Consider the following 21,140-nt stretch of genomic DNA (forward strand, 5'->3'; position numbering starts at 1 on the left):
GAGAGCTGCGCCTGCGCGCCCACCGCGCCGGGGGCAAAGGACGGCGCCTGGGGTTCTGGCGCCTGCGCACTACGTCGCACTGGGAGCGGTAGGTGGGGACGGCGCCTGCGCGAGCGGGTCGGCGGACGCGGGGCGCACCCGCTGGAGTAGCCGGCCAAAGCTTTGCCTGAAGAGACCCTGAGGCTGAGACTGTGCCGCGGATTGAACGCGGAGGGACCGGACGTTGTGCGGCCGCTACCGCTGTGCTCGGAGCCAAGGGGAGGCGGAGACCCCGGCACTCCCGCCCCTAGGTATGTCGGGCCCCAGTGCCTGGGCGAGTCCAGTGTGCGGCCGCCGGTGACCGGCAGGAACGACCGGAAGATGACGCCCCTGGGGATGGGACCCGCGCCACCCCTCTGGGCCGGTCTCCCCTCTGGCTCCGGCTGCAGGCGCTCGGGCTGAAGGGCAGGGGTCAGCTCTCGTGTACACTCGGTGGCTTGGGCTTTACTGTGCACTACTCCCCCCGGTCTTACCTTAGAGCAGGGAGTGCTTTTGTTTTCGCGAAAAATCCGAGATCCCGGTAGGTCGAGAAACCGAACGCCAGAAGTCACGCAATCAGGGAGTTAACAGGTCTGGCTTGGCTGTAAGATGGTGTCTGGCCAATTCAAGCAGCCCGCTCCCTTGCTTCCCGCGCACGCCCAGACCCTCGCCACCCCCGCCTCTTCCACACGGAGCTCCCCCACCCCTAGCCTTCATTCCGAGAGTATGGATGCCTGACCGTACCCCCTTGTGTCGGTGGGTGCCCGGCCGACTTACAGCCTGCTACTTGATACCCGAGTTTCTGCCTATTGGGTACCGAAACCGGGGAGGGTGCAGTGCTGGGACCACGGGGACCCTCTCCGCTTGCATTATTGACTGCATCCACACACCAGCTGATTCTACTGTTTATTTGGGTTCCTTTCCTGAGTCTTCTCCTGGGAGCTCAAATTCCACTCACTCACCCACCCACCCACCATGGGAAGTGCTCAATCCAGGCCGCCCTGAATTTCCCCTCTGGAGTGCCTAATAGCTAATCTTAAAACTCTGGGTCTATACCCAGACATGAAGCCTAAACACTTAACCTTTTGAGGGAAAAAATAAAACAAAACAACACACCTACCGGTAATATTTTTTTTTTGGGGGGGGGGATCGGGTTTGGCCTCAATACGAAGTAGCCGTGGCTCAAAATGACCAGAAAATAGCTCTTCAATTTTAATGCCCTTTGGGACCTTGTCAACAGAACAGCAAGTACCTAGAAGTTCCTTAGGAATGGACTTTTTTCTCCCTCCACTCTCACCCGTCTCTGTGCAGACAGTGCCACACTACCCAACTCCTGCTGGCTCACCAGACAATGAATATTCCTTCAACAGGTTGGATCATGCCCTTCGGCACACACCCTCCCCTGATGCTCCTCATTATCCTCCTCCAGTCTCGCCTTTGCCCCTGGCTCCTTCCATCGCCTCCTCCAACCTGACATTTTCCACCAAAAATCAGACCCTGCTCCCCTCTCTCCCTCTCTGTGAGGTGGCAGGAGCTGAGGGACTTGTAAGAGTACATATCCCTTTTTAGCTTTCTGCCCTGTCCGTTCTTTTTTTTGCTCTCAATTTTATTTTATTTAATTTATTTATTTTTAACAATTTATTGGGGCTGATACAATTCTTTTCACATTTCATACATATACATACATCAATTGTATAAAGCACATCTGTACAGTCTTTGCCCAAATCATTTTTTTCTCTTTTCTTCTTTTACATTTTATTAGGGACTCCAACAACTCTTACCACAATCCATACATATACATACATCAATTGTATAAAGCACATCCATACATTCCCTGCCCCAATCATTCTCAAGGCATTTGCTCTCCACTTAAGCCCCTTGCATCAGGTCCTCTTTTTTTTTTTTCCCCTCCCTCCCCTTTCCCCCCTCCCTCATATGCCCTTGGTAATTTATACCTCGTTATTTTGTCATATCTTGCCCTATTCGGGGTCTCCCTTCCCCCCTTCTCTGCTGTCCCTCTCCCAGGGAAGAGGTCACATGTGGCTCCTTGTAATCTGCCCTGTCCGTTCTTGAAAGAATATCTGGGGCCCTTTTCCTTTGACCCAGACACTTATATTAAACAGTTCAGGTACCTTTCTCGGTCTTGGGATATTGCCCAGCATGAGATTTACATTATTCTTACAACTACCCTATCTCCCAAAGACAGGGAGAGAGTCTGGGTAGTGACCCAGCAGAGAGGCGATGAAGTTCATGCCCAGAACTGGAATAAACTTTTTGGAACCCCATGTAGTTCCCTGACAATACCTTAACCGAAGTTAAAAACTTGGTCATGAGGACTACACTCTCCAAGATGGCATGGTTATGCACCTCACTGAGGGCTTACAAAAGATGGCCAATACAGCAGTCGATCATGACAAGAGAAAATCCTGCTCGGAGGCGTTCCATACGTGCACCAGGACTGATCCCTCAGCACCAGCGGGCACTACTTTACCTCACTCACTTTTCTTACAGTCAGCTCCTGACAATAAAAAGCTTAGAAAACACAAGGAAGGTCCTCAAACTCCTCAGTGAGACCGTCTCAGTGATTTTCAATAACAGGAATAGGAAAAATTTGGTAAACTAGAAAGGGACAAAACTAAATATCAGATGCTGGCTAACAGCCCTTCAGGGCAAGATGGGTGGATTCAAACCATTAAACAATGAGCCACTGACGGGTAAGCCACCCAGACCCTGCTTCAAATGTTCCCAGAAGGGACATTGGGCACACAAATGCCCAAATCGTCTTCCCCCACTGAGACCAAGCCCACACTACAAACAAGGGGGACACTGGGGAATTGAGTGCCCTTTCAGCCAGAGGGCAGGAAGGATAGTCTCTTCCATAACACCACCACCACAGCAACTGGCTCAAGAAGTTTCCTTGTCTGGGCTTCTAGGCTTGGCCAAGAGGACTGATGGTGCCCAGGGTCAAGGGCCCCCAGGGATCACCGATCACAAGCCCAGTGTAGCGATCCTCAGTTCAGGTAAACCTGTCTCTTTGCTTTTGGACGCCAGGGCCACTTAACACTTCCTGAACATTCAGGACAGACTTACCTAGCCCTCACCACCATTGTGGGAGTCTCCTACAACCCCTTATTACATGGCCACTCTTAATGTAGCCTTTATAAAGTACAATCCTCACCCGTTTCTAGTAGTCTCACAAAGCCCTGTCCCCCTACTGGGCAGAGATATTTTTACAAATTTCAAAGCAGTAGTAACTTTATTTACTGGGTGCCTCTCGGGCCCCAAACTTGTTGCTTCTCTTACAAGTTACACCAGACGTTCTCTTGCCTCATCTTCCCCCAAAATAACACTGGTGTCCCAACAACACCCCCCCCCAATTGCCCTTTAACACCTGCCCTAGTTACCCAAGCCTTTGGGACATCACCTAACCCTCTGTTGCTGTGCACCACCAAGCTGTTTATATCAGATTGCAAGACCCCTGGAAGCTTCCCAATGTTCCCCCTACTCTATAGCCTTCCAACACCTGAAGGGCCTTAAATCCATAATCTCAAAACTCCCAGGGGAGGCCTGTTTAAGGCCCACCGCTCTCCCTACAGCACCCATTCTGCCAGTTATTAAACCCAACAGCAGTTACTGACTTGTTCTAGATCTTAAAACCACCAACTCCACTGTTGCCTATTCATCCCGTCACTCGCAACCCCTGCATGGGGCCAAATGCCCTTACGGGATATGGAACCTAAAAAGCTTAGTGTAAGATTTGGCAGGTGACCAAGCCATTAAACAAATAGCTCAAACTGGCATCAAAAGACGAGCTAGCCCAGACCCTGGTTCCCTGCAAACCAATAGACCTCACCAAACTCAGACAAACTACAACAAGCTGACTCCAGGCATCAATTTGATCTTAACACCACCCACCAACTCTGTATCATACAGTGTTCACCACTCAGTGTTGGTTGTGCCACATAATATCTAGCATCTCCCCATTCTATCATGGGAAACAGTCAACAGAACCAAGACAAAGCATCCCCTGCCATTGGACCAGTGGCCACCAAAGTACTTCTCTTTTCCAGTCAAGACCCTCTCCTGCTCCATTGCCTCACCTGGAATATTTTTCCTATGTGACACCTTTGTCTCACATGCCTATAGGTTAACCAAGGGACTATTCGTCCCAATCTTTTTCACTCCAGACGTAACTTTCATGATGAACAAGACCTAGAAAACAGTACAAAAATACAAATCTGAATTGACTCCTCCAAATTCCCTGGATGTAGCAGAGCAGTTGTAATCCCCATCCTCATTGGTCTAGCACAGCGGCAGCTCTGGGAACTGGAGTTGGAACCATTGGAACTACTCGTTTTTACTACAAACTATCAGGAGACCTGAGCATTGATATGGGAGAGATAGGTGACACTCTTCTAACCCTACAAACCCAAATGAATTCCCGAGCAGGTGTGGCACCACCAAATGGGCCAGCCCGGGATCTGCTCACTGCCGAAAAGGGGGAGCTGGTCTTTCTAGGAGAGGAATGTTGTTACTTTGTTAATCAGACCTAGTTACACAAAAGGTAAAAGAACTAAAGGAAAGATCCAGCACCAACTAAAGGAGTTCGGAGATGTAGGACTGAGATAGTTACTGTGCCAACCTGCCTGATAAACACATGTGGGGTTAATTGAAGGGTGGGGGGGGGGATAAATGGCTCAGTGAGCCTCGCCTTTCGAGTTCTCGGGTCTCTTGCTTTGTGATGGTCAGACCAGGGTGCAGCTGCCTTAGCCAATTTGCTTCAGCTGGCAAGGCTCACTTCCTGCAAGACGTCCCCAAGGAGAAGCCGCATGGACTTACCCCGATGCAGCCCTGGGTGGCTGGAGCAGCCATGTGAAGACCCCTGCCAGTACTGAGATGCTTCCATGTTCACTGATTCAGCTTTCCTCCTGCAATCAGCATCATAGTGTGTGTTTTGTGAGATGGAGGAGGACTTTGTGGACTGGTGTTGGACATGTGGGCTTGGGCAGCACTGGGTTGGGATGTTTTCTTGATGTGCATTTACCCTTTATATAAAACTCTCTCTTATACATGAATTTCTGTGGATTTGTGTCTCTAATGTACCCAGACTAACACAAGGACCCACATGGGAAAACATCTTTGGCTCTTGGAAATCTTGGGCCCCATGGCTTCCTGCCATTCTTGGGACCGCTCAGTTTAATATGTATAACTTGGTGCTTCGGACCTTGTCTGTTCTGCTGTTTTCATTTTTTTTACAGGTACTATACATCCTCCACCAATGAAATAGACTGTGTGTAGCTAGGTTCTATCAGCCCCCAAAGCGCTCACCTGATCCTGCGGAGGCAGAACAGCTAGAAGTCTTGCCACCCTGTCCTGCAGGAAGCTGTTGCAGATGAGACCTTTGGCCCTATTATCAAAAGGCAGGAATAATAGGTCTGGCCAATTCAAGCAGCTCACCCCATGCTTCCCACTTGTGTCCTAGATCAGAGGTTCTCAACCTGTGGGTCGCAACCCCTTTGGGGGTTGAACGACCCTTTCACATGGGTCGCTGGATTAATAACAGTAGCAAAATGACAGTTAAGAAATAGCAATGAAAATAATTTTACGGTTGGAGTCACCACCACATGAGAAACTGTACTAAAGGGTCGAGGCAGTGGGAAGGTTGAGAACCATGGGGCTGGAGATGATGCACCAAACTTGGAGGAAGGAACACCATACTTGCCAGATGTATATTGAAAGTTATCCAGCTTTCGTACTTTGAGAAACCTAATTTTGCTATTCTCTGCTCGCTGCCATTGAGTGAAGTCTTACTGCCTCCTGGGAGCCGATAGCCTCTCCTTCCCCCCTCGGTGCGGCTGGTCGGTTTGTTTAACGGGCAGCAGCAACAGGGGCTCCCTTTGTTGTTCTTTGAACACACACAGCCATCCAGTTGATTCTGGCTCACAGTAACCCTGCCCAGTGTTTCAAAGGCTCAGTATTCGCCTCCTGTTCCACCAGTGAGTGGCCAGTGGGTGCGAAGCTCGGACTTGTTATCGTTGACAGTCCAGTGCTCACCCAGCAGCTCTCCTGTTGGAGCCTTTGTGGTTACCATAAGCCCGTAATAGTAAGTTCTGGGCCATATGCTTTTTTGACATGTCTTTATCAAAATAGTGTGTCTTCACACATTAAAAAGTATTTACCTAAAAACCAATTAAATTTTAGAAAAGGAAATTGGATCGATTTTTTTTCTCGTGTACTGAGAGGCGTTTGTTGTCATTCGTATGTATTTCTTCTGAAATACATACAAAGCTCTGAAATAGAGCATGATTCTACCCTGACACTGTACCCCTTAGTGTTGGGACTTGAAATCCCTGGGAGGTACAGGTGGTCAGAAGCTCTGTTCTCCCTGAGCATGGGGGGGGGGGGGGCCCTGTCCTTCCTGAGGAGCCTTGGAAGAGAACCTGTTGAGCACAGTTCTACTCTGGGAACCAGTGTCAGCCTGATGGTGTTGGTGGTTTCTGTAGGTCCCTAGGGAATTCTTCGCGACATTAGATTCCATGCTGGTTCTTGAGTGTATGCCTGGAGCTGATCCTACTTGTTACCTGGATGTGGATACCACCAAGGTAGAAGTTGCCTCCAGCAATGCCCCAGTCCACATGCACTAACACTTCAGGGATATGTCCTTTCCAGTACCGGAAACTCACGGTTTTTAACTCCATCCTCTAGCTTTCTGCGCTTGTCAGACCCCTACCATCTTCTCTGCCTGTTGAAACGATGATTGTCGTTCAAACTCACGGCCTATGGAGCTGCGCGAATGGTGGTAGACCACGGTTCGGAGCTTGCAGGAAGCCTCCGGAGTAACCTCACTCCCACACACTTGCCGCGGAGCATATGCCCCCCTCTGCTTGTATGTGAGCGATGGAGTTTGGGACATACCTTTTCCCCACTAGATTGTGAGTTGCTTTCCTGTACTGTCGCGTGTTTACGTCAAAACTTAAAGGGCACTGTCCTGTGCCCCATTTGGGTAAATGCTATTGTAACAGATGTGTTTCATTCCTTTTCTAGTCTGAAAACTTTAATTCATTACTTTAAGGTATATCTCCATGAATAACTTAAATGACCCCCCAAATTGGAATATCCCGCCTAATTCCCAAGCTGAAGGTGGTTCGCAAGCTGAAGGGGGTGATGGAGGCCGGTGGAATTATGCCTTATTGGTTCCAATGCTGGGATTGGCTGCTTTCCGTAAGTTGTTTTTTTTTTTATTGTGGGGATGGGGTGTTGGAGGGAAGGGGCAGTATTAAGACTTTGAAATATTTTATTGCAAATTTTTAATCACATATTAAAAATAATGATGTGTATTTACTCATGGAAATACTAGTACATTTTTTGAAAACAAACATTTTTGTACCCTTAGTAACAAATTTAGAAAATCAAATAGGAAAAAATCAATGAGAAAAGATATTTTTAAATAAATTTAATTTTAAAAAGCTATTCAGTAAAGAAAACTATTCGGTAGGTGGACACATATTGACTTTGTACATCAATGCTTTAGTTGTTATATTAAGATATATGTTATTCTGGCAGACTTGTGATTGACATTGTCAATGAATAATGTAAATTTTGCCTGACAGCCAATTCCTATTATTTGTGTAAATAGTGCGCAGCCACGGAAGGATTTATTCTGCATGAGTGAATAATTCAGATATTTGATATGTAGGTAGCCTACACTGGTAGGTTCAACAGGGTTTTAAAAGTTAGTATCAGGGGTTAATCAATGACAGTATTAACAACAGAAGATATTTTTGCTCCAGGGAGATGATTGATAAGACTCTCTACCATAATTTAGCAAAGAAATCTCTAAGGGGAGTCAATGGCAGGTAAAAAACCACAGAACCAGGAATGGATTTGGGTTTGCACTAAATCCTAGCCCCAATTTAAGAACAATTAGTACTTACATCATGGCCCTGCTATCAGTACACACCCTCATGAATGGGATACACAAGATATGGGAGCTATAGCAAAGTATGGTGAAGAAATTATTGGAACGGGAGCCTGACTTACCAAGTAGGTCCCCTTGGGGCATATAACAGTGCTCACGGAGGGGGTTAGTATGTGGGCTGTCTGGACTGAGTGAGGGAACAGAAGTTGGGGAACCAGAGGTCCTGGCTCAGTGGAGACTGATAGGTGCATCCTCATTCCATCCCATCTCGTGAAGTGAGTCTTACACACACCTTAGGCCTCTGAACCTTGGTGTTTCTGTCCAAGGGAGGTGACCATCACACGTCTTTCAAGTCATCGTGAGAACTCAGGAAGGTTTGTCCTTAGGGGATTTTGTTTGGAGTGGGTTTAATAGGCTTGACCCTCTGGCTCCCATGTCCCTGCTATGGGATGATGGGGAGCGAATGAGAGACCAGTGTGTTGTCTGTTCTTGTTTGAGAAATCCGTCTATAGTACTTAGCCCAGGCAAGTAGGTGTTCTTTCTGCTTTGAATCAACTTGGTAGTACTACTGGGAACTTTAACCTCGTCCCATTCGGGTTTATTATTCTGGCCCTTAGTCATAGCCACTGTGATACAACCCTTCAAGTTCAGGGTTAGTGGGTTTTATATATTTTTTTACCACCCATGTTTTTTGGTTGCCGTCTAAGAATTTGTGTAATTGAATAACCATGTGGAAGGAAAGCAAAAACTGCTCTCTATTTGTAGTGGTATATTTAATATAGTGGCCTTTTCTGGGACAGTATATCTTGGGCCACCGGGCTAATGAGAGCAGCTAGTTCAGTTGAGCTGCACCAGGCTCTGCACCTTAGTGAGCAAGGTGTATCCATCCAAATCCTGCCCTAAGGATATGGCCTTTCTGAGCTCATCAACCTGCAATCTTGCAAAACACTTGGAATGGCTACCTGTTGCCCTCGGCTAGGGTGATGAATTCCTACCTCAGTTAATGAATTAGAAGGCTTGAAATGATATTTACTAAGGAACTAATAATTAGTTATATTCAATAATGTAATCATTGGTGTTGAGACTTCAGCTCAAGCTCCCGGCCACCCAGTTTATTGCAATGCATATCCTCCTGGACCCCTTTTATTTCATGTGGCCCTGAGATGATGTTCTCAAGAACTCTAGTGACAAGTTGGGCTGTTCATCGAAAAGTCAGTAGTTTGAGCCCACCAGCTGCTCTGTGAAGAAAGAGGAGGCTCTCTGCTCCCAGACAGGTTCACAGCCTTGGAAACTGCACAGGGGTCGTCCTGTAGGATCTGTAAGTCAGAATGAAATGGAAGCCAGTGAGTCGCTGAGAATATTAGCTCTGGGGGGGTGGGGAGGGGGGTTAGGCACTGGGCCTAGCAACAAGGTGGGTAGTTCAAACATGCCAGGAGAAGATTTACAGTCTGAAACCAGGTGTACTGTTATGAGTCAGATTGACTCCATGGCAGTGGGTAGGCTTTGTTTTATTTATTTTTTTCTACTTAGCTACTTGCTTGGGCAATGTGGTCAGATATCTTCTGTGTCTTTAGAAGGACTTTCTGAAGTCATGTTTCAACATCACTTGTTGCAGAGTAAATTCTAGCATGGTCTAGAAGTGAAGACAATTCTTGATAAATAGTGTTGGCTGGCTTCTGGATGAGAAAGGCTAGTTTTCACTTGATCATTGAAAATGCCAAGTTATATAACTTTCAAGATAACACAGAGATCAGAATCATAGTGCCCGCCAAAGAGCAGCAATCCATGGCAGAAATTCTTGCTTGGGTAGCTCCCTTGAGAAAATCCTTTTCTTCAGTAGGAGGCCTGGGTGGCAGAGGAAATAGGGCTTAAGCCACCATGCGCCCGGAAAATGCCCAGTACTTCAGCCCTTTGGCAGGTGGCCTCTCAGTCTCCATCCCTATTCCATCCTCCTCTTTGCCTGTCTTTTTCTCAGCCTCCCTGTTTCTCACTTCCTCATCTTCTCCCATTTTCTTCGTACGTGTTCTTGCAATATCGCGCTCTTCTTTCCTGGCCTAGAAGTCACGCAGAAGAGTTCATTTAGTCCAACTTTGTTGTGCTGTGCTTCGAACGTGGAGTTAACTGTAGATTTACATGCAGCAGTAATAAAAGATGCAGAGAAATCCCACGTCCCCTTTCTCCTTTTCCCTCCAGTGGTCATGTCACACTGCAGTGCAGCCTTGCAGCCAGGCTGTTGCCACGGGTGCAGCCACAGCAGGTTTCCATCGTAAATCCCCCTCCAGCCTCCCGCCATCACCGCTTGAACCCCCCCTCCCGCCCCTCAGCCCTAAGCCTCGGCAGCCACTCCTCTTTCTCTGACCTCTCTGCAATGTTATTTATATAAATGGAGTCATACAGATAAAACTTTTTGAGATTGGCTGCTTATCATTGGTATACTTCTCTAGAGCTTCTTGCAGAAGACCCTTCAGTGTGTCGTTGCAGGGTAGTACTTCCTGTGACGGCAGCACAGTTTATTTAGCCATTTAGTCACTGAAAGACGTGGTGTGGTGTTTATGGAAGAGTACCGAGTTCTTCAGGCAAGGGTTTGAGTTGTGGGGAACAGAAAGACTTTCAGAAGTATGTAGACCTAGATAGAGGGAAGGTCTGTCAAGAAACAGTAGCTTCATATTTTGATATTTCTGTTTAACAAAGATTGATATGATTTTATAGCAGTCCTTTTTCACTCGGCCTCGTATTTGCCATTGGTCACTGAGTTGGCACTGGCTCGTTGGTCTCTTCCCTTTTGTTTTCCACCTCATTGACTTCTGCTCTCATTATTTGCTGTTTTGTGCTTGCTTTGGGGTGGTGGTGTTAGGTGCCATCAAGTCAGCTCCGACCATAGTGACCCGACGCACAGTCGAAGGAAGCGCTGTCCAGCCCCGTGCCCGCCTTGTTTATTCCCATTGCTGGAGCTGTGGTGGCAGTCTGTCTTCTCTGTGCTGCCCTTCTACGGTTTCAAACATGCCTTTCAAGGCAGTAGTCTGTCCCGACAATGTAGCCACACGATGTAAGACGAAGTCTCACCATCCTTGCCTCTGGAGCACTCTGCCTTACTTCTTCAAGGCAGAAAGGTTTGTCCTTTTAGCAGTCTAGTACTTCCGATATTCATCCACAGCACCACAATTCAAATGCATCCATTCTTCGCCATTCCTTGTCAGTGTCCCAACTTTCACATGGATCTGAGGCAATTGGCTTGGTTCAGGCACACCTTAGTCCTCAAAGAAATATCCTTGTTCAAGACTTGAAAGAGGTCTTGTGAAGCACATTTACCTAATACCAACATATCTTTTGATTTCTTGATTGCTGCTTCTATGAGTGTTGTGTATCCAAGCAAGGCAAAATCCTTGACAAATCCAACCTTTTCTCCATTTCTCATCCTGTTGGTCCAGTCGTGAGGATTTGGGTTGTTTAAACATTGAGTTGTAATTCACACCGAAGGCTGCACTCTTTGATCGTCACCAGCAGGTGCTTCAAGTCCTCCTTGCTTTCAGCCATTGGGGTTATGCAGTAAGCTCTCCTCCAGTCGTGATGCCACATTCTTCAAGTAACCCAGTTTCTCTGGCAGTTTGCTCATGTTTGGGGTTTAGTTATAGATTCTTGATGCGAAATTTTGCCTTTTTTCTAAGGGATGCATTTTGTGCTGTGAATTTCCGCCTCCCTGTGTTCATTGTACCTTTATTTCTCTTGAGACGCCCTCTCACGGAGTTTATTTAGAAGGGTCCTTTATCTCCCAATGTTTGAAAAGTTCCCTGTTGTCTTTGTTTGTCAATTATTTTAGTTTGATTCCATTGTAGTTGAAGGTTACTCTATGTGACTTCAATTCTTCTAGATTTGTTTTTTGAGATTTGTTTTATGGTTTAGGTCAGTGGTTCTTAACCTGTGGGACACGACCCCTTTGGAGGTCGAATGACTCTCTTATGGTTGCCCGATTCATAACAGTAGCAAAATTACAGTTAAGTAACAACGAAAATTATTTTATGGTTGGGGACCACCACAACATGTAAGATCATGGCACTAGGAAGGTTGAGAACCACTGGTTTGGGGGATGGTATATGTTGGTAAGTGTTGTGTGAGTTCTTGAGAATGCGTTTTTTGCTGTCTTGGGTGAGGTTTTCGATATACGTCAGTTTTATCTTAATTGATGATATTAGGGCTTTTTAGTTGATATTTGTTAGCATTCTTATTTTATGTCGTTGCTGATTTTCTATGTAACTATACTATTGTTGAGGTGAAGGGGGATTGAAGTCTTTGGTTATAATTTTGGATGTGTGTTCCTCCTTTTCGTTTTATTTGTTTTGCTTTATACATTTTATGGCTTTGTTATTTGGTGCATACACAGTTCTGGTAGTAGGTGTTTCTGCCTGGTTTCTTTGCTTTGAAATCTGCTTTATCTGACACCTTCCCAAGACCCGTCATGGAAACCCCTGAAGCATAGTTCCGCTCCGATACACATAGGTTGCGAGGGGCTGGAACTGACTCCATTTGATTTGGTGTCACTGCTCTTGCTTTATTTTGTTTGCTATTTTCATGATGTAGCTTTCTTCAGCCTTGGTGGTGGAATGTGTTAAGTGTTGGGCGGCTCACCTGCCAGGTTAGTGGTTCAAACCCGCCAACTGCCCCCTGGGAGGGAGAACGACAAGGCCCCCTTGTTCCCTTAAGCTGTTCGGTCTCTGAGACGCTTGGAGCAGTTGGACTCTGTCCTCCTGGCCGCTCTGAGTCAGAGTTGACTCCCTGGGGGTGGGCTAGGGTTTGGGTTCGGGCTCCCCACGGCCCCTGCATCGCCCATCCCTGGAGGCCGTGTTCACCAGGATGTGTCCTCGCCACCTCCCGCTGTACAAGCATGAAACCAGACTCTTCCCTATTGTAGCTCAGTCAAGCAAGACCCAGAACATTCCAGAGAGCTCACGTCTGGGAGCGGACCAGTCAAAAGCATGTCGTGGACTATGTGAAGCACTCGGAGGTGTGAGGAGAAGGGAGGTGGGAAGGGCCACTTCCGTTTAGGGGGAGTCGGGAGAGCTTCAAGAAAGGGGCGTTTGAAGGGCATCAGGAAGGCTGCCTGCCCGGGAGCTGGCCTGGTGACCATGCGGGAAAGGTCACCCCAGGTGGCAGGAGCAGGTGCCTGAGAGGTGTCACATGTTATGATAGCTGATGTCTCCCTGGGGTCGGCGCAGATGCACTTGGCGTGGAGACTGTCAGGGAGATGCTGCAGAAGACTGAGCACACCCGCGGGGCTCTGTAATGCCAGGCCTTGCAGGCGCTTCCAAAACAGGGCTGGGCGCCGAGGTGAGGAGCCATTAAAGACGCTCTTATTTCTCTAAGGAATCTAAGTGACATCATGGTGGTGACGTGCAGGGTAAGGAGGTGCGCAGGAAGAACTGTTCAGCGAGTATAGGGGGACTGGAACAGAGCGCCGGCTCCCTGCTTTTTCACATGCCAGACAGTTCATGTCCAGGACTCAGGACCCTGAAGGACCCGGGAGGAAGATGGACTGAAGGGCAAGGCCCGTACCGAGGGTGGGGTGGAGGAGAGGGAGGCAGCATGGGTAGTAGCTAAAAGGTAGGACGAGAAGCCCAGAAGCTTCTAGGTGGGGGGCTAGCTGTTTCTGGGGTACCAGCCTGGCACAGTAGAGAGAGGATCGGAGGGAGCAGCCTGGCCTCGTTTTGAGATCATGGCATAGATGGTGCTTCGAAAAGCCATGAAGTGTTGCCTTTGTTGATGTTCCCCAGGGCACGGCCGAGCTGGCCGTGGCTCCAGGATTTCTCTCCAGCAGCAGTCTTACTGCATCACTGAAAAGTCCCTTCACCTTAGTGAAGTGCAGCCTCCCGTTGCTGGGATGGTGAGAGAGTTGGCAACTCCTAGGAAAGAACAAGCACCTGAATCCAGCAGGCTTTTGTGGACGTTGAGATGTCCGGCTTGGTCTGTCTCGGATCTCCAAGCAGCAGGGGCGGGGCGGGCAGGCTGATCTGGTCTTCAGGCTCACCCTTCATTCCTGCCCTGGTTGGGGGTGGGGTGGGGTGGTGTGTGTGTGTGTGTGTGTGTGTGTGTGTGTGTGTGTGTGTGTGATCCCTGCAGGAAAGCAGGTACAGGTAGGACCGTGGGTCCACCTTGTTTGCATGTTCAAGCGCAAAGGCGCCTCAGTCGCCTAGTGGGTCAGTGCTGAGCTAGCTGCTAACCACAAAGTCAGTGAGAAAAAGATGAGATTTTCTGTTTCTGCCAAGATTGACAGCCTCAGAAAGCCACAGCCACAGGGCCAATTTTGCCCTGCCCTCTGGGTCCCCGAGTCGAAGTGGACCCCACGGCAGCGAGGTCTCCATCTAAGCAGGCACGCCGACCTGGGCTGGGCACTCGCTGAAGCCGACCCATATTCAGCTTTTACATGGCACCTCTCTGGGGACACTGGGGCTCGTAGTGCTAGGTTTATGAGCAAAGGAAATGCTTGTAGATTGTTCTGGAACCATAGTACATTCGGGGAAATGGTATGTGCAGCCTTATCATATTTGTCTGTTAGGCCTGCAGTCCTTGCCTGACTTTGCGAGAACTTTGCACACGACATGCATACAGAGCATGCTCTTTGGCGCCTCAGAGGTCCTAAGTTTGGACGGAAATGCTGTCCTGATGTGGTATTTTTGGCAAGTCAAGACTGCAGAACTTCAGCTCTGACTTGACGATGCATTATTTTTCTCCCTGTTTATTCGTGTCAGGTTGGATCTGGTCTAGGGAGTCCCAGAAAGAAATCGAAAAGGAGCGAGAAGCTTTCCGCCAGAGAACAGCTGCCTTCCAGCGGGATCTGGAAGCCAGGTACCACACCATGATCGCAGAAAACCGCCGGGCCGTCGCCCAGTTATCGCTGGAGCTTGAAAAGGAGCAGAACAGAACCACAAGTTACCGGGAAGCCCTTATCTCTCAGGGCCGCAAGCTGGTCGAAGAAAAGAAGCTTCTGGAACAGGAGTGGGCTCGGGTCCTGCAGGAGAAGAGGCAGCTGCAGCCCTTGAGGAGCGCCTATCAGAGCTGCCTTGACGGGGAAGAGGACTGGCAGAGGAGAGCCCGGCTGCTGCTGCAGGACTTTGAGGAGGCGCTGGCCGAGAGGCAGAGCGTCTACTGCAGCCTGGTGCTGCCCCGGCGCCGGCGGCTGGACCTGGAGAAGAACATGCTGGTCCGTGCCTCTGTTGACCCGGTGGCTGCCGACCTGGACATGGTGGCCGGTCTGACTGACATCTTTAAACACGACACACACTGTGGGGAGGTCTGGAACACCAACAGACGCCAGAATGGGAGGCTCATGTGGCTGTACCTCAAGTACTGGGAGCTAATTGTGGAACTGAAGAAGTTTAAGCGCATAGAGAAAGCCATACTGGAAGAGTGAGACAACAGTGGAGTGGAGTGGAGTGGAGCAGAGCGGAGCCTTGTTTCGGATTGGAGGCCCGTCTGGGGGATGTAGAGTTGCGCCTTTCAGGCCTCAGCGGTGATGCTTTCTCCCGACCTTCTCAGCTCTCCCGCAGGCAGAACAGTGTAATCTCATTTTCAGTTATAGGATAAACGTTTGGTTTGCTTTTTAAAGTAAAATACAGTATTAATTTCACCCTGTGCTTTGTTGTCTTATTTTTATTGCTGTCTAAATTGTTTCTTCCGTGAATTAATGTAATTTCAAAAATTAAATTTGAAAGTTGTTAGGTAACATTTCCCCTCCCACTCTTCCAAAGGAAAACAAGTAAAATTCAAGTGGTTTTTAAAGTTTTGTACCCCGGAGTATTTGTTTGGAATTTGGTTGTGTCTACTTGGTACGCAGGTATTTATTAGCAGTGATACATAATAAAAAATGCCATTTTTCATTTGTACAATTTTTTACTCGTGACAAGACAGTGTAAACATTTTACCTCGGCTTTCAGCAGCAATTGAAAAGAGACGAGGCCTGTTGTTGGAGGCGCTGAGCGATCCTGACGGACAGCCGCCGTGTGCAACAGCAGGAGGCCTTGCCCGGTCCTGCACCGCCCTCCCATTCTTCACTGTTGCAGCCCCTCTGTCAGCCCCTCGCTGGGAAGGGTTTCCTGTTTGTCACTGCCCTTCCTGAGTGCCCTCCTCCCAGGGCAGGGGTGTGTGGAACATGCTCAGTATTCCTCACAGCACCCTCCTTCAGAGGCCCCTGTTCTTCACCTTCCTCGCTCACCGGGCAGTCTTTGCGTGCATTCGGGCAGTGGAAGATGGCATGGCTTGCCCTGTTGGTCACAAGTCCAGAAGGAATTGATCCCTTACCATGTGTTTTTGCAGGTCCACTCATGAAGGGACAGGCCCTCACAGTGATTGCACGCGATGACCACACAGCTGCGCTCGTTTCGCAGGTGTGGAAGCTGGAGCTGAGGTCAGGAACGTTCAGTAACCTGCTCAGGTTGCACAGGTGGTCCTGGTGGAGCCGGCATGGAACCAGGCACGTGGGTGATGACTGACCGTGGCCACGAAGGTCTGAGCAAGGTTGGCCACCTTTCCCCTATCATGTTCTCCCAGTCCACCCTCCGTGCATCCACACAAGAGCTGGGAGCCTGTTGGAAGTATTTAGCTCAGAGAAGCCTGGTTCCTGTCCCAGTCTGACATAGCTGAGTGTGTGCATGTTCCTTTCAATCCTCATTGTCCTTGAGACCAGACTCGGGGTGAAGTCCGCCCGAAACTGGCCAGGGCCTTCAATTCCTGCCCCCAGGGGACATGGCCCTGCTTTACTGTCAACCTCCTCTGGTCCCACCGGGTGTCTCCAGCAAATCCAGAGCAGGCCTTGTCTCACGGCCCCTGGTAGACTAGACCCTGACTTAAAGAGTCAGTTCCTATTACTCCAGTGCTTGGTTGTGTGTCCTTGGAGAAATACCTTCACCTGCTTCTCTATAAAACAGTCGGCATTTAACACCCCCTTCGATGTCCAGCGTGGCTAGGTAAATCTGTTCAAACTATCCACACATACGCGGACACTGGCACCACACAAGCACTCCCTGGGTCAGGAACAGGCTGCCGTAGTCCAGTATGTCCTGAAGTAGGTTCTCTCTGATGTTGGTGTAATGCTTGTCTTAGTATATCATACACCCTTCTGTCACTTCAGAAACACACAAGCATCTTTAACATGAGGATAAAATGGTGATGTTCTGGTTGAGACAGCTTGCTGTTAGAAACCCGTGTACCTCCAACTGCAATGGAATCGACTTTGGTTTGTGAGGTGGTGGTGCCCTGGTGGTGGTGTGCTAATTGAAAGACTGGCAGTTGGAACCCACTTGGCATTCCGTGGGAAAAGACGCGGCAGTCTTTGAAGAGGTGACAACCTGGAAACCCAACAGGGCAATCGGATTCGATGTGACGACAGTGGGTTTGGTTGATAAGTTATGAAGACAAACCAGGGCCCCAGTGTAGGCTGTACTGCTCCCTGGAGGAAAACCAGTGCGATGATTTGGTTTTTAGTAGACTTGGGTGTCAAATAAAAATCCCTGGTGGTGCAGTGAGTAAAGTATTGGGCTACTAAGGATGGGCAGGTTGAGCCCACCAGCCGCGCGTGCACAGGAAGCTGAGGCAGTGTGTGTGTTCTTGTGAAGGCAGACAGTCCTGGAAGCCCGCTGCAGCGCTTCTCTACCCTCCAGGGTCAAATCAGAGCCCCTTGTCTCTCCCACGAAGCAGCTGGTGTGTTTGAACCGGCCGTGCGGTCCACCGAGAGCACCATCAGGACTCCTGGGGAGTGTTTGTTAACGTCTGTGTGCATCGGAGTTTTGTCTGATTGAGTGCTAAATGGCTTTATTTCCATCTTGAATTTTGGAAAGATGGATGGGTTCATCATTTACTGAGATCGCCTTTTTGAGGTACAGGATGGAGCCCCCCAGCCTGCACCCCAATGAGACCCCCTATCTTAGTGTCACTACCCAAGTGCCAATATGTAGCAGTAAGACCAAGTTCCGTACTTGTTTCAACCAGGTGGCTGAGCTTCAGGCACACCCCACCTGCCTCTTGGTTCTGCATTGGCTGCCAGCTCAGCCAGGGGCCAGATGTCCTAGGAGGGACATCCAGTGAGAGCATCGGTTGACCACTCAGAGGTGGGTCTGCTGGCTTTGTGTAACCAGATGCAGGTTGGTCCTATTTGCATCCCTGAGCTGTGTTAGGTAGGTTGTCATTTCTACATATGATAAGTCATTTCTGCATTTCTCTGTAAATCAGAACTCATGTAATGTATATGTTGTTAGGGGCCATTCGATCGATTCTGACTCACAGCGACCCTACTCAAAACAGAACTAAACACTGCTCAGTCCTGCACCACCCTCAATGGTTCTAGCCCATTGTTGCAGCCATGTGTCAATCCACTTTGTCAGGGGCTTTCCTCTTTTTCACTGCTCCTCTACTGTCCCTGTTTTCAACCTAAAAGGCAACTATGCACAGACTTCACCAGATGGAACACACAGAGATCACATCAACGCCATCTGTGGCAATACACGATGGAGCAGACTCAACATCAGCACCTGAAACCAGACCAGGGGCTGACTGGTACAGCCATTCATTGCTGTGTAGGTTCAGGATAGACTGACAGCAGTTCCCAGTCCACGTGCTGCTGCAACCGATTTTGGAGACTCTTAAGCAAAGTTTTGCGTGCTATATCCATGATAGCGTTCTGTGGTTTTGAGCATTGTTGGGTCGCCTTTCTTTGGAATGGGGACAAATAGGGATCTCTTCTAGTCCACGTTTGATAAGGTGGAGGGGCAGTGAAAAAGCGGAAAGTCCTAGATGGGATGGGCTGACACAGTGACTGCATCATTGGGCTCAGGCTTGGGGACAGTTGGGAGGATGGTGTGGGAGTGTACATTGTTCTGTGGGGCACGGGGTCACTGAGGGTCAGCCGACTCGATGGTACCTAACAACATCTGCTTTACCAAGTCTGATGTCCTCCAGGGACAGGTCTCTACTGACAAAGTGTCCAAAGTAGGAGACAAAGTCTCAACATCCTTGTTTTTAAGAAGCATTCTGGATGTTAATTCTTCCAAGATAGAATTGTTTGTTCTATTGGTAGTGATATTTTCAATATTCCTCACCAACACCACAATTCAGGTGCGTCAATTCTTCTTTGGTCTTCCTTATTCAGTGCCCAACTTTCACATGCATGTATATCAGGCAACTGAAAATACAATGGCTTGGGTCAGGTATAACTTAAGTCTTCAAAGTAACCTCCTTTGTTTGTTTTTAATAGTTTTATTGACATATAATTCACATATCACACACTTAAGCAGTTTGGTCATATGAAAGAGTTGTATAATCATCACTACACTCAGTTCCAGAACAATTACTCCTTGTGCTCACTGTTAGCTCCCCATGTCCCTGTAACTTCCCCTCCCATACCCCCAATAAGCCATGAATCCAGCTACTATAGATTTATCCCACCTTGGTTTGTCAACACTTTAAAAGAGATCTTGTATAGCAGATTCACCCGGTGCAATGAGTGATCTCTTGACCACTGCTTCTGTGAACATAGACTGTGGATCCAAGCAAGACGGAATCCTTGAGATCTTCGATCTTTTGTCCACATTACACATTGGTCCAGTTGTTAAGAGTTTGGCTTTCTTTGCATGGAATTGTACTCTGTACTGAAGGCTGCAGTTTATATGCGTTTATATAAATACAGTGGAGCAGTGGACAGCTCTTGTTTCATAGGGACCCGGGGGCAGGCATGCAGATGGAGCTAGACTATGAGCGGGACTAACAGCTCTCCTTCTCAGACTTCTGAGCTTGGTAGCCCTGGGTGTGTGGTGGAAGGGGAACTCAGCCCTGAGGCCCCCAGCTCTAACCCAGGACAGATGTCTGCAGGGAGGGCACTGGTCTGAGCCTAGCCATGCTTTCCCAGGGTGCCCGGCTGCCAGCGCGCTGAGGAGCAGACCTAGCTGGGGAGGACAGTACTTCCTCCCTTGGCACACATGCTCCTGGGCGTGGCATCCCGTGCATCTGCTGCCTCCCTGTGGGGGTGAGGAAGGCTGAGCAAGGCAAGAGACTACTTGCCAACCCCAAGCCCCATCCCATACCCACCTGTCCCACCCGGCCCTTGCTTGCTGCTTGTTTCCTGGCTCCCACCAGGCAGCAGAACAGTGAAGCTAGCCGCATTCACTGGTGGTCTGATTGGTATAATTCCAGGACTAGGAGCACCAGGCTGGCATTGGCACCCTTGCCTGTGCAGCGGGCTCACAGCTGAAACCACGACAGAACAAAGCCAGCCCTCATGGTCTGGATGGCTCCAGCCAAACCACATTCTTCATGCCGGCCTATGTGACTCGTGGAGGATGCCAGCCTGCTTCTGAAAGGCACTTCGGGTGCCGTGTTCTATTCACCCAGCTAGCCCGGGGTCCGCTGCCCTTGCAGATGCCCATCTGTGATAGGCAAGCTGGATGGATGGGCCTTTGTGTGCCGGCACAGTTCCGGGGTCAGTCACCAAGCCAGTGCCAAGATCAAGTGACAGTCCGCCCATTCGTTCCTACCTCCAGGTGAAAGTGCCAGGGCAGGAGGGAGGACAAGGACACCGAGGAGCATGCCTTGCAGACACAGGACCGGTGGCTGGGGAGGAAATGGAACCTCACTGCAAGGCCAGCACCCCTTCCTCACTCCACAACATGAGGCCCAAAGGGCCCCACTCTAAGGTCTGCACGTGACAGTGTCTCCAAGCCACCACGGCACAGCAGTTCCACTGGCCCCCGGCTGCTCCCCTCCTCTGGGACCAGCCTCCACTAGGTCTTCCCTGCTCTCCCTCCCGCCACTGGGGGTGAGAGCATTCTTAATAGCAAACAGCTACTTGTGATTCAAAACCATGACTTGTTCTCATTGCTAGTGTATTATGTTAAAGGCCGCTGAGTGCTTCTGGGGTTTGCTGCAGAGAAAGGTACACGTGCCACATGCTGAGTCAGACACTGGATTATAACACACACCGGCCATAGGCAGACTACAGACGTGGGGACGGGTATACATGGAAACCAACAATGAGCGGACATTGGAGGTGGGGACAAGTTTGCTGGGACACCGAGGCTGGGGGAGTGGGAGTAGGGTGTTTGGGAAAGGAGAGAGAACGCTAGCACAACACGAAGACTGTCACTGGGGTGTCTGGATCACACGTATGTGCCACATGACCCTCTAAGTTATGTGTAGATCTGTGTAAGTACCATGTCTTTGTGTCTCT

General features: G+C 49.1%; 1 protein-coding gene across 3 annotated transcripts; it reads left to right on the plus strand.

Moving 5' to 3' along the window:
• Positions 1–72: 72 nt before the first annotated feature.
• On the plus strand, positions 73–15,554 carry CCDC127 (coiled-coil domain containing 127). Of its 3 annotated transcripts, none has more exons than XM_075540849.1 (4): positions 73–290; positions 6,724–6,950; positions 7,063–7,239; positions 14,677–15,554. In XM_075540849.1, the coding sequence occupies exons 3-4, from the start codon at positions 7,101–7,103 to the stop codon at positions 15,336–15,338; spliced, it is 801 nt and encodes a 266-aa protein (XP_075396964.1). In that variant the 5' UTR covers positions 73–290; positions 6,724–6,950; positions 7,063–7,100; the 3' UTR covers positions 15,339–15,554. The 3 variants fall into 3 exon arrangements, with proteins under 3 accessions (XP_075396964.1, XP_075396962.1, XP_075396963.1); XM_075540847.1 differs by having other exon boundaries at positions 7,091–7,239; XM_075540848.1 differs by lacking the exon at positions 6,724–6,950 and having other exon boundaries at positions 74–290; positions 7,091–7,239.
• The last annotated feature ends 5,586 nt before the right edge of the window (positions 15,555–21,140 follow it).

This window comes from Tenrec ecaudatus, chromosome 2 (genome assembly GCF_050624435.1).
Source record: "Tenrec ecaudatus isolate mTenEca1 chromosome 2, mTenEca1.hap1, whole genome shotgun sequence".
Taxonomy (NCBI): Eukaryota; Metazoa; Chordata; class Mammalia; order Afrosoricida; family Tenrecidae; genus Tenrec; species Tenrec ecaudatus.